Source organism: Lycium barbarum, chromosome 10 (genome assembly GCF_019175385.1).
Source record: "Lycium barbarum isolate Lr01 chromosome 10, ASM1917538v2, whole genome shotgun sequence".
NCBI classification, from domain to species: Eukaryota; Viridiplantae; Streptophyta; class Magnoliopsida; order Solanales; family Solanaceae; genus Lycium; species Lycium barbarum.
The window spans coordinates 115,374,983-115,395,352 of record NC_083346.1 but is presented as its reverse complement, the minus strand read 5'-3'; the positions used below and the strand labels follow the sequence as shown (position 1 = coordinate 115,395,352).

Below are 20,370 nucleotides of genomic sequence, written 5' to 3'. Positions count from 1 at the left end.
TATATCTAGAAACTTACAACTTATAAATTAAGCAAAAACAACAACAATTTTTTAGAGTGGGCTATTGCATTCGTGTTTGAGGAGTTCCGCGATCGGGACATAACTTTTTGACCAAATTTTGGGTTCTTGCAAGTAGTTATGTTGTTGGGTTTTTTTTTGTTTTTTTTTTTAAAAAAAAAAAAAAATTTAACATTCACCGGAACTCTAATTTAGGCCATTAATATCCTTCCTATCCACTATATATTGTCACTTTTTCATATGTTTTTAGAAGTTTATTTAGACTTTCACATCAACATATTATGATCCTTAATTATTTTTATTACAATGTCATTCTTCATTGTTATGCCTCTAAATATAAAAGCACGTTAACAATACATGATAAGGGGTCGTTAAGAGACACGTTATGCCAAGATAATAAGAGTAAATTTTATAAATAACCTACTTTTTAGCCTAAAAAATATCCACTATCATGAAGTTATATATTTCACAAGTGAGTGACATCTGAGGAAATTATCATGGAACCTGATGACTATTTCTCCAAAAGAAAGCCAAAAAGTGGCTAGTGAGCATTTTTTTTCTATAGTTAATAATGCAGAAATTGTGCTGCAAATATTAATTAGTGAATAGGAATATATTCTCTGTGACTGGAATTTTTGATTTTATAGTCCATTATAAATGTTATTTTAGTTACAATTTTCATATAAGATAAGTAAAACGAGATTTTATAAAGTTATTTTTTATAAGTGAACATAAGAAACCATTTCCCTAAGTGCACTAGTAACACAAAAATTACTCTCTCCGTCCATTTTTACTTGTACATGTTTGACTTGGCTCACCCCTTAAGAGGCGATAAATAAAATGACAATTTTACTATATCACCCCTAATTATCATAAATCATCTAAATAATTGAAATAAATCAAACATACTTGAGAAGATGTGCAGTCACTAACAATTCATAGAAGTTTCCACCCCAATAATTAATAGTAAGAGTAAAATAGTTATGAAATGATAAATTATCTATTGATTTTCAAAACAGAATAAATAAAAATGGAAATCTATTTATGGTATAGAGGACAAGTAAAATGGACGGAGGGAGGACTTCTTTTCTTTAAGAGGAAAGTGATACATATCGAGTAGGTCATTCATAACCTTCAATATTAATGAATGTTGAGCGGGTAAGAAAATGAAGAAAACGAGCCACAATGGTTGTATACATTTTGCAATTAATAGGTTGTTAGGTTTATTGATGAGAAGGGGCTGCCAAACTTGTATAGATATTGTACTAGTTCGACGTCATTTAATTGTATCATAAATCCTTTTTGTCAAATAGTACTACAACAATAAATTGCCTACTGTGTTCAATTTATTCACATCCATACATAGAAGAAACAATAAAGCATGGTAATTAAATTGAATATAAGTTTAAACCTAACACGTAGAACTACTTTTTAGCTTCGCGCGTTTTAGTTTGGTCTTTTTGGGTGTAGAAATCAGGTGCCATTAACGTGTGGTTTGGTTAAAAGTAATGAAGTTGAGTTACTATCTTATCTAAGAATTTATATAAGTTGTTAAAGACATATTGTTATATATTTATATTATATCTCTAACACGCTCCTTATGTGTTAGCTTGGTTATTTCGCATGAGCCAAGCATAAAAAATCATTTTTTTTAATAATAGGTGGCAGTGAGATCAAACCCAGGACCACCAAGTTAGATGTCCGCTGGCTGGAGCCCGAACTTAGTCTTTTTTATTTTCTATCTGGTGTTCGCTATCTGTCTTGAAGTCCCAGCTAATTAGGATTTGCATAATGTAAGGCCTAGGGAGAAGTGTCTAACAAGAAATTTTCTATTAGGACTTAAATTCGAGATCTCTAATTAAAAGTAGGGATTTAGTAGCTCAGTTGGTTGAATACCTGAACTTTCACCTTATTGGTGAGGGTTCGAATCCCCACATTGTAACCTCCTTCCCCATTTTCTCTTCTCCTACCCCCTATGTAATAAAAATAATTAAAAAAAAGAGATCTCTAATTTAAAGTCGAGGGCTCCACCGTTACACCGTAACCCTTGGTGATTCCGCTTGGAGCTTTGCTTTTTTTTTTTTGTTTTTTTTTGTGGTGAGCCTAAAATTAGTTGAAGTATAATTCAAATGAATTTGAGTTTTCTAATTGGGATTCTACATAAAAAGAGTGCTACTGCAAAATCAAAGAAACGATAATTTAACCTAAGTAAAGACATAATGAAATTGTACTTTTATGTACAATATGACCTTGCTTTAATTTTTGTCAGCTGGGTTGAACAAGATTTTTCACTGGCTTCCTGCAATTTGATCGGATTTAGGATATGCTCTAAAGTAATGTATGGAGGTGTTAAATTTGGACAATAATATAATGGCCAAACCCATCAGCGGCCCCTTGTGGTCGTCCACTTCTTTCACTTGAACACCTCAAGTGTCCTTTGTTTCATTTAGACATCTGAGGTAGGGTTAGACTGTGTCATTTAGACATTTTTTGCTGACTTGGCAACTTGTGTGTTTTACACACCAAAACAAGCGCGTGAATAGTCTAAAAAAAAGATTTTTTTTATTTCCTTCTTCTTCATCATCTTTATTTTTTTCCATTCACTTCTTCTACACTTATTCTTAGAAATTACATGATCTATACATCCATAGTTCTGTTTCTCTGTCTGTTCCTTGATTTTCACCTTTTTTGATCCATTATAAAGGCAGTAATGATAATGATGATTTAATTATGGGCTAACCGGGTCGGGCAAAGAGACTACCCGACCTGTATCTTGGCTTGGCAAATTACCTTTGCAGCCATGGCGGGTCACCTCTCTTTTGCATCGATCTCTTTGCATATTTGAGCCTCTTATTACTAAACAAACACAAACTAAAACTCCTTGTTTTTCGATTTTTAATTGTTTTTACGACACAATAATGAGGCTACATTCTTCTTTGGTGTGGTTTATATTTCCAAATTTTTACGACAATAATTACTTAATCATGATAATAATGGAGAGAAGATAATATTTTTTGTGAAATTCCGAAAATCTGGGGGTGGGGATGACGCCGGCGGGGTGGAAGTTCTGGGGGGTTTTGGGATGAGGGGAAGGAAGGGTGGGGCGGGTGGGGTTTCAAAAATAAGTTTTTTCATTTATTTTTTTGCTGAAAAATAATTTTGTCTTTTTTTTTATATTATATTTTTAAATTATTATTTTACACTCAAATGCCACATGTCATCTTTTAATTGGTCATCATGCCACGTCACCAGCAAGTGTATTACACTCACTTTGTAATATTAGTTGATTGTCAAAAAAGTGTCTAAATGACACAGTCTAACCCTACCTCAGATGTCTAAATGGAAAAAAGGGCACTTGAGGTGTTCAAGTGAAAAAAGTGGACGACCACATGGGGCCGCCGATGAGTTTGGCCTAATATAATTTATCTACTTCAGACCTGGACAGAAAACTTGGGTCAATTTTAAGTGCATATTCAACTCGAATTGACCCATCAGAAAACTTCTTCTAACATAAAAAAGTTACAGTAATAACTTTTTGAAGATTTATCTGATATAGTCTTAAATACATTAAAAAAAATCTTTTATTAATTTGATATGATAATTGAACGAATTGTAAAAGAACAGATAAATGAATGAAAAATGACATTTTAGTCTGTTGGTTAGGTTATGTCACATTGTTTGTTTATTTGTCCAAATTAATCTGTCATAGTGTCATCTTAATCCAAGCAGATATTCAGCGAGCTAAAACTACGTAATTTGTTTATTGATCTGATTTATTTTACCCACTCAAATATAATTCAATTATCTATTTAACAACCTCTCTATCCCACAAAAGCAGAGTTTAGATCTGCATACATTCCACTACTAGAAAAAAAAAAGTTTTTCTCACCGACATTCAGTGAAAAATTTGTGCTATAAACATGATTTTCCCATTTAATTCTCACCGAACTAGCTCAATGGAAAAACGCATGGCGAGAAACAAGTTCTCATTGAAACGCTGAGAAATTTCTTAATTTTTCCGTGTGAAAACACTACTATTTAGATTTTTCCTACCGATATTCAACGGAAGATAACTGAGAAAATGAAGATCTTTTTAGTAGTGTTCTATCCTCTCCCGGCCCACCCGTGGAATGAGTTATGTTGTTGTTTGTTGTTACTCTGATAGAATAAGAGTAAACGACTTATGAGTAATTAGTTTTAGGCTTATTAAATGATTTGGTGTATAAATATTTATTAGTATACAATTTATTGTAAAAAAAAAAAAAAAAAATGAACTCCAAACTCTTTGCGCATTTTTCTAACCATATTTCTTGCGCAAACAGTAGTCTACTATCAGTAGATTACCATCCACACCTAAATACACAAGACTTATAAGAAACCTGGCATAAACAAAAAACATCCTTTGTGTCGACATGACCCAAGCCTCCTCAAATAACAACTACCACGTGTCCTCTACCCCTCTCCTAACCCCTCTACCCCCAGTAAAACCAGACGTGTAGATAAAAGATTAGGAGATTTAGGTCATCTCACTCCTTATGATCTTAAAATTCTTCCCATCCTCCACAATTCATCAAGATATTTTTGTATATCTCCTCTTAAACCCCAACTCTCCAAGAATATAATATGTTTAGGAATCGTCTGGTTCACATATTAGTTATGAATTAATAATAATAATAATATTACTATTATTTAGTGATTAGTAATGAAGAGATTTTCATATACGAAATAATAATAATAATAATAATAATAATAATAATTAATTTTAAAAGAGATTTTCATGGTTCTCAACTCACTAGGCCAAATCCTTGAGTGCTAATATTAAAAGGGTGTAATTTGTTATTAAATAGTTTAATTTCTGCTTTTCTAATACATATATTCTTATTCCAAATTTTTATTTCACACAAAATAAAACATAGATTTAGCTTTCAGTATATAATACATGTATTATTTACTACCGCCAATCAAATGCCACATAAGACATGCAACAATTGCCTAGTATAGAAATAGCTGTGTTGATAGAAGGTAATAAATACTATTTCATAAAATAATTAATTGAGGCGCGCGCAAATTAACCCGAATATAAAATTTTATGCTGAAATTAATTAATTATTCCGAACTATCAACCAAACCATGCACCCCTTAGGGCTTAGGGGAATTAATTAAGGTCATAATCTACATATAGTAGGCTGTCTGCTCTTTTATTTTCTTATTATAGAGTAACTCACTAGTTTAAATGGTGGGGGCACTTTGTTTTCTTTTCTTAGTCCATACACAAATATCTTATCATCTACTTCCCAACCTGAAAAAACTCTTCGAAAACCATAATTCAGTTTCCACTCTATCGCCATTTTTTTCGCTGCCCTCTTCTATAGTTACTAGATTTGTCAGCAGCCGTATACCCATTAAACTCGCAACTTAGTCATATCCATTCAAAAAAAAAAAAAAAATCCCATATCAAGATTTTATAGAGATATATACTATACAAAACAAATGTCAAGAATTGTAGCACAAAATGCATCACCAGTAAGAGATTGTGAACCTCTTTACGATCGTACACAAATGGTAGAAATGTCTTCACTTACGTTTGGTCAGTTGTTAAAGAACGTTGGTGATGTCACCGGTGATGAAACTCCGGTACATCAAGTTCTTACCATGGAACCTCACTTACAACACTCTATTCCGTTCGTGTTGTCGTTTAGCAACCTCACCTACAGAGTAAAAAGTCGCCGGAAAGTTGCTTTTCCGGTGATCAGTCGTCGCACTGAGGAAACCACCACGTGTCGTACGAAGGTGCTTTTGAACGACATATCAGGTGAGCAGATGCGGATCCAGAATTATTTTTTGCATTTAACTCATTACTACTGTATATTTTTAGAGGTGTGGGTTATGTCTACTCTGTCCGTCTCGAAAAGATTGTGTTAGTTTGATTTGGTATGGAGTTTAATAAATAAAGTTAAATCCTGGGACAAACTAAAAGTTAAATAATCTCATAAAGTTAAATTGTTTCTAAATATAGAAATATGTCAATCTTCCTAGGACGAACTAATAAGAAAAATAAGATAATCTTTTTGGGACGGCGAGTACTATTTATTGCAATTTTGGTAAGTTTTTAGCGTTCAATTGAACCCGTACTTATTACGGTGCATCCGCAACTGCAGGTGAGGCGCGTGATGGTGAGCTCCTTGCGGTGCTAGGCGCGTCTGGTTCGGGGAAATCAACGTTGATCGATGCGTTAGCGAATCGTATAGCAAAGGAGAGTTTAAAAGGAGCTATAACATTGAACGGAGAAACATTACATTCGAAGTTGTTGAAAGTTATATCAGCTTATGTAATGCAAGATGATCTTCTTTATCCAATGCTTACAGTGGAAGAGACGTTAATGTTTGCTGCTGAGTTTCGTCTTCCACGTACCCTCTCGAAATCGAAGAAGAAAGCTAGGGTTCAAGCTTTAATCGATCAGTTAGGACTAAGAAACGCTGCCAAAACTATAATCGGCGATGAAGGACACCGTGGAGTGTCTGGTGGTGAAAGAAGGCGAGTCTCAATTGGAATTGATATCATTCATGATCCAATTATTCTCTTTCTTGATGAACCTACATCTGGACTCGATTCCACGAGTGCGTTCATGGTAATAAAAGTTCTTCAACGAATCGCGCAAAGTGGAAGTATTGTGATCATGTCTATTCATCAGCCAAGTTACCGAATTCTTGGTTTACTTGACCGATTGATTTTCTTGTCACGCGGACAAACTGTTTACAGTGGTTCGCCGTTGAATTTACCTCAGTATTTCGCGGATTTTGGACATCCAATTCCGGAAAATGAAAACAGAACAGAGTTCGCGCTTGATTTAATACGCGAACTCGAAGGTTCACCTGGTGGAACAAAAACACTAGTTGATTTCAACAGAACGTGGCAAGATACCAAAAGGAGTAGCAGTCGTAGTACTAATCAGAATTTTGAAGCAACGCCAACCAGATACGATTTATCACTAAAGGAAGCAATAAGTGCAAGTATTTCTAGAGGGAAATTGGTTCCTGGTGCAACAAATAATGCTGTTAATCCTACTTCTATGGTTCCAACTTTTGCAAATCCAATATGGACCGAATTGGCGGTATTATCAAAGCGATCATTCACAAACTCATGGCGTATGCCGGAGATTTTTGCAGTCCGTTTCGGGGCAGTCATGGTCACGGGTTTCATCCTCGCGACCATGTTCTGGAGACTTGACAATTCCCCTAAAGGCGTAAGGGAACGCCTTGGATTCTTCGCGTTCGCGATGTCAACAACTTACTACACATGTGCGGATGCGTTGCCCGTTTTTATACAAGAAAGGTACATTTTCATGAGGGAAACAGCGTACAACGCATACAGGAGATCGTCTTATTGCCTCTCTCATGCTTTGGTTTCGATACCAGCGTTGATATTCCTAGCTTTATCATTCGCGGCCTTGACATTCTGGGCTGTTGGCCTAGACGGTGGAACTTCAGGCTTTTTGTTCTACTTTTTTGTCATCTTGGCTTCGTTTTGGGCGGGGAATTCATTCGTTACGTTCCTCTCAGGCATCGTCCCTCATGTCATGCTCGGATACACAATCGTCGTAGCAATTCTTGCATACTTCCTCTTATTCAGCGGATTCTTCATGAACCGTGATAGAATCCCTTCTTACTGGATCTGGTTCCATTATCTTTCCCTTGTGAAGTACCCGTACGAAGCTGTGTTACAGAACGAATTCAACGACCCCACGAAATGTTTCGTTCGTGGGGTCCAATTGTTCGATAACAGCCCACTCGGGGCTGTGCCTAATTCGTTAAAGAAGAAGCTGTTAGGCAGTATAAGCACAACGTTGAACGTAAGGATAACAAGTTCCACATGTGTCACTACTGGTGCAGATATACTAGTGCAACAAGGAATCACTCAGCTAAACAAATGGAGTTGCCTGTGGGTAACAATTGCATGGGGATTTTTCTTTAGGATTTTGTTTTATTTCTGCTTATTGTGGGGAAGTAAGAACAAGAGAAGGTAATAATAGCTAGTGAATAATATCATAATAGTGTGCTCGAAGATACTTTTGAATACCTTTTTTTTTTGTTGGTAATTCACTACAAGTTGTTTCAAAGTTGGATTTTAGGTGTAAAGTTGTTGCAGTTTGAAATTTAATAGAAGCATATGACTATAGCTTCATGGCTGATGTATTGGGTTCTTACTGTTTTTTATATTCCCTAAGATCTGTTGTTATAATTGAAGTTGTATACACTGAATAGGTAAGCAATATTTTTTTAAACACTATATTATATTCAGGCTAACTTCACTTACAATAAAAGGTATATATACTTTTCGTAACAAACTCAACATGTCTTTTAGCCTTCTTTGTTTAACCCATTGATGAATTCGTCAATGGTTAACGTAACTACAGCAAGTAAAGTTTGGAGTGATGAATTGAGATATTCATTTTTTAAAGATCGTCAAGTTATATAGGTCATTTTCTCATCTAAAAAATTAAATTATAAAAATAGAAAGGGAACTTTTATTTATGGGGAAATTTCAATAATGTACAATCTATATATAATATAAAGCTAGGCATAGACAAGGTGATGTGGCACCTCTCTATGGCCACCATTGGCATTTATCTTTTTTGTCAATTTTTTGATATTTTACCTCATTTTTCTAATTAAAATGAAATATAATCATGAAAAAAAAAATCAATTCAAGCATTAAAAGGTTACTTATTGCAATTAGATGCTCAATGTTCAATTCTTTAATCATGGAGAAAAAGGAACGCATACCGTCTCCATTTTGGGGCAATACTGATATGGCCTTTTCTTCCATTTTTTTAGTATAATAGCTCTCATTAATCACTGCCTTAACTTGACCAACTCAACACTATTCTAATATGCATAATTAACCTGATGAATATGAAGAAAAGAAACGGCAAATATCAAAACATAAGCTTTTAATTACAATAATTATAATAAATCCATCAAACATGTGGCAGAGATTATGGAGGAGAAGAAGAGTTGTGCAAAGTTATGGAGGTTGGCTATATATCAGCTTGTAAAATTGTTGCGTCTCGGATGTAGCATCTAAAGGAAATTCTCAACACCCAGCAACAATGACTTCAAACTTTCTTTTGTTTTCGCATGTTGAATTAATTAAATATATATCTTATGATCTTACTTCAAAGATACAACACCATCTTCTCCATATTTTTACAGCTTCATTGGTGGCTTTTTTGCAGCCATGAAAACAGAACAAAAATTATCAGGTATCGCTTTTTTCCTTCATATTTATTTCCTTCTTGGGGTTCAATTGGATATGTATTTAAGTTATGTATTCAGTTAGAATAAGAAATTTTGCATATTCGATTATTTTTACATGTTATATCGTGTAATTTATTTTATTTTCAAGATTACCAAATCTTATATGATCACAAAACCAACGAAATAAAACCGAATTTGACAATATCGGAAAAGAATGGTTTGGAAGATAAACCGATAGAATCCGTCAAAAAATCCTGAACTCCAGTGTAACTTCCGTCTTTGGTCAGTGTCTTTTTCAAGATCGGAGGAGATCCTTGGGAGTGGACGTGGTTTAAACCGAGAGAGACCATCGGTTGTCTAAATATATAAATTCCGGTTTGTATATGATAAAAAATATATTTATATACAATGTTTTTTAGTATAATATGTTTATATAGGTGGGGGTTATGTAACTGTATATTCTTGAATGAATACTAATAAGTTGATGTCAACTTCTTTCCTGCAATCTTCATGGACTAAAGTGGTAGTACGAAGATGATTGACTATGAGGAATAAATGGGAGGAACTTCATTCAGATCGCATATTCGATGGTAAGATTTTCACATTCATTTGAAACTTTTGATGTCAATTCTGTAATTTCTGTTCCTGATTTAAATTTAATGAAATAAACATTAATTTCAGGTTTGTTGATTTTTATTGATGAAATAAATCAATAGTAACGGGCAGAGGAGAAAGAAGAGGAATAGTTGCTTTATGTATATGCGGTTATAATGTTTTTTATATTAGTTATACCAGGAGCTAGGTCAAACAAAATAAATATCACATAGAATATAAAATTGTATAATGACATGGTAATTAGTCAAAAACTTAAGAAAATATAATAAATGAGATTGATAATGATGAAGGCAAAATAAACATAGCATGGAATAGGAGGAGAAAATGTCGATTCTTCAAAATTGGGAAAGGTATTTGATTTTAAAGCAAAATTAGAGAGGAAAAATATTTTTTACCCATAATTTAAGGGATTTGTTTTTCTTTTTGGATAGATCTAATTATGTAAGATGATAAATGTCAAACATTTTTTTTTTTAGAAAAAAGTGATAATAATAATAAAACGGATTAACACTTAAAAAGACTATTTTATAGTATATTCAATTTTCGAATATAGTAAATTAGTTTGTAAAGGTGATGAGATATTTCATGACCGCGCGAAGCGCGGTTACATTTACTAGTTCATCATAAGTAAGTACATTCACGTAGCCATATTTTTAATTTACATCCGCATAGCCATTTTTTCACCTCATTGGTGAGGGTTCGAATCTCCACGTTGTAATTGCCTCCGTCATTTCCCCTTCCCCTACCCACTATGTAATAAAAAAAAAATTAAAAAAATCATTTTTCAAACTTGCTCGTCTTTTAAAAAAAATCAATTAATTTAATATATAACCGAAGTTGTTTTGAATTTATTTTTTTTGAATAAAAGAAAAAAAGATAATTCATGGCCAGATTATTTAACACGGAACGTATTTCTTTAAATATTATTGTTTGTAACACATCTTCTCTTATGTACGAACCTAAACTTGAAATCCTTAACGCATTCTCTATAGAGAAAATTAAGTCCATTTCGTGCATGCTTACAGTACAATATCTCACTAGTATATCACATAAGCAAACGAGACTTCACAACAAAGTAAGAAACTATTCTTCCCTTACATAGCTAATGATTTACGTATTAATAATTGCAACAACATGCATGTTTTTTTTTAGTGTTTGGTGTCCGTATTGAGACCTCGACTAATTTAATTCGTGTCGCGTAAGACTCATTTAAGGAAGAAACGCTTTCTAACAAGATTTTTTCATACATAGGACTCGAACACGAGACCTCTGATTAAAAGAGTGAAGGATCCAATTAATCTCGTCACAACTCTTGTTGGTAAGTACAACATGCATGTTTTAAACTTACACTCTTTGTCAACAGTAACATTATAACTCGCACACTTCTCCAACCAAATTTCAACTATTTCCACATGCATGGCTGGCAAACATGCACGTGCTGTTGAAGTGTTAGTTTTAATTTGCCATACTGAAGTAGTAGTATTACCAAGATTCTCCTGTTTTCTCGCCAATCAACCGCCCTTCTGTCGCATTATATTGGAGAAGTGATTTGGAGTTGTTTCAAGTAAAAAACCGGACCTAGAGAACGCCTCAACGACATGTATATATCATGTTGTATATCATGTATTTCACACACAATTTTTCATGAATATACACAAATATACAACTCTCTTTGAGCCGCTTTATGTCTCTTAGTTCTATTTGGAGAGTCAAAGAATGTTTCCTTTGATGACAATTTTTTAAAAAATTTAAAATGTTAAATATGTGACTTATAATACTTTTTATGTAATTTCTATTTCAAAAAAATTAAAAATTTCATATCTAAAGTTACACCGAATATTAATTAATTTTATCTTCGCACTCGAAAATGAGTTAATACATAAATTGAAATGGAGGAAATATTACTCCATTTTTTCCTTTATCTACATTCATGACTTGTTTACGGATTTAGTAATTTGTAGTAACTTTTGCAAGCAACACGGTGTCAACTACATCAGCAAGTGACAAGAGGTTGTTCCTACAATTTACAACGAAAGATCAAAGATTCAACTTAAGAAAAAAAAAGTAAGATAAGGAAATAAATAGCCCAGCTGCCGATTGAACTTTGTAATTTGGTTAGTCACCAGATATTCGATATTCGCTGGCCAATCATGTGGTGGAGGCATCCTTGTCCAAGAGTGTCAATTGATACCTTTTGCTAGAAAATTTCACCGTACTGTATAAATAGATATAAAAATAATTATGTATATCTATTATTATATGTTGAATTCTCTTGGCTTCTTCATATATATGTTCATTACTTATTTTAGTGAAAATTTTAATTCCGTCACTGGATCCGACTTTGCGCCACCATTTTGAAATTAAAACGTTCCCTGTGAAAAGCAACTCTATCTTCAGTACTCGAATATGGAACCTTTAGGGGTATTATTCATTTATGTCTCTTTGGCCAAATTAATTACCGACAGTAGACCAAATATTTAAAACATATATACTGATATGTATATCACACGTATAGTATATGTATATTATACGTAAAAAGTGTGTGTATATATATGTGTGTGTATATTTAAGTATAAATATATAAAATCTATTCATTTGCTCGTTATTTTGTAAATTAGATCACCCAAAAGTATTGGACCCTGACTTTCCTACTTATTAGTCACCACAACTTTTGGTGGTGTTTGACTTACTTCCCATGCAAATGTTACGTCTTATCTGTCTAATTTTGGTGGCCTGACTTCATAGCTTTTCAATACTGTGGTCCAAAAACACTACACACTTCAAATGCAAGGAGGATACTTTGGTTCTCCTTAGTCAAATTAAGATCTCTGTGATATATTTTTACGCTACATGTATGTGTCACCCATATGCAGATATCTTGTTGATGAACGACTATATGCACGTTGCTGAATAAGATTGAAAACACAAAAAGAGAATACAAGAACTAGAAGAATTAGGTTCCTTTTTAGTAGAAAATTGTTGTAGGGTACGTTGGGAGTCATTACAATCTATGAAGTTTGATGCATATTAAGGAAACAATTCTTAAGGATATTTCGGCAACACTGATTTGCGCAATTAGATTTTTATTTACTGAAGTAATTGTTGAAGATAACACTTGTTAATATATAGTCCTGGTAGATGTACATTTTTGACAACTTCTTGTCATAAAATAGTACGGACTGCAATAATATTCCGCATTCGCTAACTTATATTATGAATTCGCCTCTTTTAATTTTTTCTCTAACAAAACAAATACTGCATATGTTAATGAAAAAAACTAGTCATTTGAACAAAGCACTAGGAAGCCCCATTGACAACCTAAATTGAAAAATTGTCAAACCAAGAGATTACATGAAGTAGTGATAAAGCAAACTTAGCTAATCTATGACTATAAGAATTAATGTGTCTACTTATACACGTAAAAGCTACATTATCCAGCTAATGTTTGAGACTTCTGAACTCGCCTATGGTTTAGTGGTCGTCGTCTTGTTTGTGTTAGGTGTGGAATTGGCCAAACAAGTCAATTCTTTTGTTCACATAGTCGTGATGTAAGCGCTTACCTCATAATAGTTGTGATGTAAGCGCTTACCTCATCATAGGAAATTCATTCCTATAAATAGGTAGCTTATGGTTCATTTGTAAGATATCATCAAGATCATTTGCTAAACACATCCCAAAGAGAGAAAAAAATCTAAGAGAAATACTCTTAGTGAAAGGCCTAAGTAAGAGAAGGTCTTTGAGAGAATTTTCTGTGGTAAAATTCTTGAGTGTAATTGGGATTGGGGTTGTGAGGTTGAGTGTTGTAAACACTTGTAATATTTCTTCTTTAATAAGATCTGCAGCAGCAACGTGGACGTAGCTCTCACATTGAGGGTGAACCACTATAAATCTGTGTGTGCTATTTATTCTTCGCTTACATCACTGCGTAAGTAGGTTCTGTCTAAGGAGGTTGGTATTTAAGTGGTCCAGCTGTGACCCTCCAATCTTTCCTGGGAACCTGCTTACAAAGGTCGGATTTGGGATTTAAATCCTAACAACTGGTATCAGAGCAACATGTTGTGTTGTGATTTAGAAACGATGGGAGGCGAAGATGGTACGACGCACGGCATCGGTAAATTCGATGGTACAGATTTTGCGTTCTGGAGAATGCAAATTGAAGATTATTTATATGGCAGAAAGCTTCATGAACCTCTGAGTCCGAAACCAGAGGAGATGAAGCAAGCAGATTGGGATCTCCTCGACAGACAAGTTCTGGGAGTCATTCGACTGACGCTGTCGAAGAACGTTGCTCACAACGTGGCAAAGGAGAAGACCACCGCAGGTATGATGAAGGTATTGTCTGACATGTATGAGAAACCTTCGACAAATAATAAGGTATTTCTCATGAAGAAACTATTTCATCTAAAGATGATGGAAAATGCTCATGTTGCTGCACACATAAATGAATTCAATACCATTGTAAATCAATTGTCATCGGTAAAAATTGATTTCGATGATGAAGTACAAGCTCTAATTTTGTTGGCATCCCTACCAAATAGTTGGGAGCCAATGAGAGCAGCGGTTAGTAATTCTGTCGGCAGTGACAAACTAAAGTTCAACAATGTTAGGGATCGTATCCTTGCTGAGGAGGTGCGCAGGACAGATTCGGGAGAGGCATCGACGAGTTCTGCTTTTAATGTTGAAAACAGAAGCAGAAATTATGACAGAAACTACAACCGAAATAGGGGCAGATCGAAGTCAAGGAATGGCAGGGGTCAATCCAGACCAGGACGAACATTTGAGTGTTGGAACTGTGGAAAACCAGGTCACTTCAAGAAGAACTGCAGGGCGCCAAAGAAGGAGGACAACAAGGGGGCTGGAATCAACGCTGCTACGGAAGACATTGGCGATGCGTTGTTGCTATCGGTTGACAGCCCGATAGACTCTTGGGTGCTTGACTCAGGAGCGTCCTTTCATACCACCCCACATCATGATATAATGACAAACTACGTGGTTGGGAATCTCGGCAAAGTTTATTTAGCCGATGGAGAGCCGCTAGATGTTGTTGGCACTGGAGACATTAATTTGAAGATGTCAAATGGATCCTCGTGGAAGATTACAAAAGTTAGACATGTTCCAAAGCTGATGCGAAACCTGATCTCAGTAGGTCAGCTTGATGATGAGGGATATGATCTCAACTTTGGTAATGGGTCTTGGAAGGTGGCGAAAGGTGCTATGGTAGTTGGCCGAGGAAAGAAGATTGGCACTCTCTACATGACGGCTAGCTGTCGTGATACTGTTGCTGTGGTTGACAACACAAAGAAGACAGATTTGTGGCATTGTCGGCTGGGACATATCAGCCAGAAGGGGATGAAACTGTTGGTGACAAATGGCTTAATTCCGGAGCTGAAGACGGTGGACCTTCATACGTGTGAGAGTTGCATTCTCGAAAAACAAAAGCGAGTAAGCTTCTCAAATGCAAGCAGGGAGTTGAAGGTCGAGAAGTTGGAATTGGTGCACACAGACGTATGGGGACCTACCACTGTCCCCTCCCTTGGAGGATCACACTACTACGTGACCTTCATTGATGATTCAACCAGGAAGGTATGGGTTTATTTTATGAAAAATAAATCCGATGTGTTTAGTGTATTCAAAAGATGGAAAGCCATGGTCGAGAATGAAACAAACCTCAAGTTGAAGTGTTTGAGGTCCGACAACGGCGGAGAATACACTGATGGTGATTTCAAACGGTACTGTGCCGATAATGGGATCAAGATGATGAAGACTATTCCTGGAACGCCGCAACAGAATGGAGTAGCCGAAAGAATGAACCGAACGTTGAACGAGCGTGCTCGGAGTATGAGAATACACTCTGGACTGCCCAAGACATTCTGGGCAGATGCAGTCAATACCGCGGCCTTCTTAATTAACCGAGGACCGTCAGTTCCCTTGGATTTCAGAATTCCAGAAGAAGTCTGGAGTGGCAAGAAGGTAAATCTTTCATTTCTGAAAGTGTTCGGTTGCTTATCATATGTTCATAATGATGATACGGCTAGAAGCAAGCTTGATCCAAAATCAAAGAAGTGTTACTTTATTGGCTATGGTGACACCGAGCTTGGGTACCGATTTTGGGATGAACAAAATCGGAAGATCATCCGAAGCAGGAATGTTGTCTTTAATGAAGAGGTACTGTACAAAGATAAGCTGCAAAAGAATTCAGAATGTCAGGACAAGGAATCGGAAATAGTCGATTTGAGGGACATTCCGGCACCTGAGCCGCAGCCAGGTACAACCGAGGCAGAGGAACAAACAATCCGAGAAGGTGCTGATGAAAGTGCTGATTCTGAAACAAATGAACAGACGCCAATCACAGAGCTGCGTAGATCATCCAGGATCAGGAAGCCGCTTCACAGGTACTCTCCATCCCTCAACTACATTCTACTCACTGATAGAGGGGAGCCGGAATGTTATGAAGAAGCAATGCAAGTCGATGAATCGACTAAGTGGGAGCTGGCAATGAAGGATTTGGGAGCTGCAAAGCAAATCCTTGGGATGAGAATCGACCGAAGCAAGGAGGGCATCAAACTCTCACAAGAAGAATATGTGAGGAAAGTTATCAAAAGGTTTAACATGCATAATGCCAAGCCAGTCAGCACTCCCTTGGCTGGACACTTTCGGTTGTCAAAGGATCAGTCGCCGACAATCGAGGATGAGAAGAAGCAGATGGACAAGATACCTTATGCATCTGCAATCGGTAGTCTTATGTATGCAATGATATGTACAAGGCCAGACATTGCACATGCAGTGGGAGTTGTCAGTCGATTTATGAGCAATCCGGAAAGCAACACTGGGAGGCTGTGAAGTGGATATTCAGATATCTGAAAGGCAGCTCGAGTTCAGCTCTGTATTTCCGAAAATCAAAAACAGGATTGCAAGGGTATGTTGATGCTGACAACGGTGGTGATATTGATAGCAGAAAGAGCACATCCGGGTATGTTTACACCTTCGGAGGTACTGCAATCTCTTGGGTTTCCAAGTTGCAAAAGATAGTAGCTCTCTCTAGTTGTGAGGCTGAGTACGTTGCTGTGACGGAGGCCACAAAGGAAATGATGTGGCTACAATCTTTTCTGCGGGAATTGGATCAGGACCACGAGGGAAGTGTGCTATATTGTGATAGCCAAAGCGCCATTCATTTGGCAAAGAACCCGGTTTACCATGCTCGAACGAAGCACATACAACTCCGGTACCATTTCATTAGATCAGCTTTGGAAGATGGAGCGCTGGTGCTTGAGAAGATCGCAGGGAGTCAGAATCCAGCAGACATGCTAACAAAGGCAGTGACGATAGACAAACTGAAGCTATGCTCAACTTCAGTTGGCCTGCACGAAGTATGAAAGTAGGAAAGAGCTGCTGCATCGATCAAAGTGTGAAGACAAATTAAAATTAGTCTTCAAGTGGGAGATTTGTTAGGTGTGGAATTGGCCAAACAAGTCAATTCTTTTGTTCACATAGTCGTGATGTAAGCGCTTACCTCATAATAGTTGTGATGTAAGCGCTTACCTCATCATAGGAAATTCATTCCTATAAATAGGTAGCTTATGGTTCATTTGTAAGATATCATCAAGATCATTTGCTAAACACATCCCAAAGAGAGAGAAAAATCTAAGAGAAATACTCTTAGTGAAAGGCCTAAGTAAGAGAAGGTCTTTGAGAGAATTTTCTGTGGTAAAATTCTTGAGTGTAATTGGGATTGGGGTTGTGAGGTTGAGTGTTGTAAACACTTGTAATATTTCTTCTTTAATAAGATCTGCAGCAGCAACGTGGACGTAGCTCTCACATTGAGGGTGAACCACTATAAATCTGTGTGTGCTATTTATTCTTCGCTTACATCACTGCGTAAGTAGGTTCTGTCTAAGGAGGTTGGTATTTAAGTGGTCCAGCTGTGACCCTCCAATCTTTCCTGGGAACCTGCTTACAAAGGTCGGATTTGGGATTCAAATCCTAACAGTTTGCGGATTAAATTATACTGTAAAAATTATATTGGATTAATATTTTCTATATCGGTGAATTCTGGGGATCCGCTTTAAATCAAGTTGTTAAATGTGCTCCTCTATCTTTCGTTGAAATATAAGAGTCGTTATGTTAATCATCTAATCCTAGTTTCTATATTATTTGTGTTAGAGGAATTAGATATCCCTCATGTTAAACATAGTAGGGTACTTATGATTTGTCTAGTAATTGTAAAAGCAAAATTTGCTGTGTTTATCGCATTAAATATGGGTATATGGTGTGTGACCTAAAACATGTGGTCGATTTTAAAGTAAACATATTTTAACTTTTAATTTTAGTTTTGATTTTCTTTTGAAACCAGCCTCACTCAGTCAGCTCCACTTTAAGAATCCAGAAGCCCATTCTTTCAATTGGGTCATGTGATCCAACTCTGCGCTTGGATAGGGCAGGCAGAAAGTAGCCCACCAAGCCCAACCATCTGGGATAGCCCAAACTGCAGAAAATCTGAATCATTTGGGAGCATCTTTCTTATTTTAGCTAGCTCAAATTTTGAACACCAGTTTATTTTATTTTTTCAAATTTTGAACACTATGTCTTTATATTTCTGTTTTTTTCTGCTTTTTTCTCTTCTGATTATTATTAATAAAAAGCATAAATAGATAGTGCTTGTTGATATATTTGTCAAAAAAAAAAAAAAATAGATTCGTTTGAAGGGTTTTGGCAGAAGAGCAATTTTGTCATCTTATGTTTGTTTTAGTTTGATTGAGCACAGATTTTAAGAAAGTAATTTTTTTTTTTGAATATGTGATATTTAACTAAAGATATGTTTAATGTACCAAAATGTCGTTTAATCTTGTGTTTTAATCATGCCTCGTGAGATGTTGAACTTAAAGAATTGTCAAATTAGGAAAGAGACATTCTTTTCGAAACATATTAAAAAGAAAGATAAGACAAACAAATTGAAACAGAGGGAGTACCAATTTGCTGCTTATACGGAAAAAAAAATGCAACTAAACCAGTCGTTAGAGGGAATTATTAGCATAATTATGATAATCAAACTTTGAATAGATCACCAACGGTTGTGGTAGAGGGTAATACCATTTTATTTAAATAGACTCTCGAGTTCGAATCCTAAGAATGAAGTCATACCTAGTAAAGAGTGCTTTTCCGCCGAAATAACAATTTTCAACAAGAATCTGAATTAGTCAGACCTTAACCGGATACCGTCACAATTCGAGAAACCACAAAAAAAAAATTTAAAAAAAATTAAAGGGATAATAACACTTTTGGTCCCTTAATTGTTGGTAAATTATAATTTTAATTCTTATGATATTAAATAAAGCACATTTAACTGTTAATTAATTGAGATGTGTGTTTTTAGTCCCTTTATGTAGAGAATATATCATTTAGACTATTTTTAAATCATAGTACTATCAAATATGAAATAATTGTACAAGCTTAGTAATTACGTGACGAAACAATTGGTAAATTTGTCAACATTCACGTGAAGAGAAGAAAGGTCAAAAGTGGACGTTACGACAAAATGTATTTCATGGTGGACCATGAATATGTCCAAACAGTGCTGAGTGCCCTTGGCACGCAAAATTCACACACACAACTGAGAAAATGATCAAAATGGTTGTTAATGTATGAGGGTTGGATTGTTTTGATCCTTGATATATTCACTTGATTGAAATAGTCCTTAATGTTTCGAGAAAATGATCAAAATGGTCCTTAATGTATGAGGGTTGGATTGTTTTGGTCCTTGATATATTCACTTGATTGAAATAGTCCTTGATGTATGCAAAATGTGGATGGTTTTGGTCCTAAATCCTAAATATAATGCCGTAACATTATTCAAATGTTTGACACAAAAAATTCATCAAATGTAAGTGATTTTTTTTTTTTTTTTTTTACTTTTTTATTATTTTTATTTTTAAAATGTATTATTCTTTTTATATTATTTATTTTTCATTTTCTTTCTTTTCATTCCCAACTTTTACTTCTTGTGATTCCATGTAATTGCTCGTATTTTTTTATTTTATTCATTTAACATAATCGTGTTATTATTCTAATATTTGAAACTATACCTCTTAATATTGAAAAGAATGAGTTATTAACAAACTTGACATATAACGGGTGACGTTATTAAAGTAAAATTTCATTGTGAATGGGTTATAAACTTATATTTTTCCTTTCTTTTGAATTATTTACTTAAGTTACGTTGAAACTTACTTATGTAATGTTAGAATTTGACATATGAGTATTATGTTGAATTTTTTCTTTTGGATTTTAAATTTAGGTTATATTTTCAATTTTAAGTTATTTGCTTTCACATTGCATGTTATTTTTTTTTTCCACTTACATTTGATGGATTTTTTGTGTCAAACATTTGAATAATGTTACGGCATTATATTTAGGATTTAGGATCAAAATCATCCACATTTTGCATACATCAGGAACTATTTCAATCAAGTGAATATATCAAGAT

The 20,370-nt window shown here is 35.1% G+C and overlaps 1 protein-coding gene and 1 long non-coding RNA gene across 2 annotated transcripts; both read left to right on the top strand.

The window, feature by feature from the left end:
* Positions 1–5,223: 5,223 nt before the first annotated feature.
* On the top strand, positions 5,224–8,206 carry LOC132615820 (ABC transporter G family member 6-like). The gene is made up of 2 exons (XM_060330410.1): positions 5,224–5,830; positions 6,177–8,206. The coding sequence occupies exons 1-2, from the start codon at positions 5,509–5,511 to the stop codon at positions 8,039–8,041; spliced, it is 2,187 nt and encodes a 728-aa protein (XP_060186393.1). The 5' UTR covers positions 5,224–5,508; the 3' UTR covers positions 8,042–8,206.
* A 1,245-nt stretch (positions 8,207–9,451) lies between these two features.
* On the top strand, positions 9,452–10,363 carry LOC132614630 (uncharacterized). Its single transcript, XR_009572369.1, has 2 exons — positions 9,452–9,865; positions 9,957–10,363. It is a non-coding gene; the product is annotated as an uncharacterized LOC132614630 (long non-coding RNA).
* Positions 10,364–20,370: the final 10,007 nt, after the last annotated feature.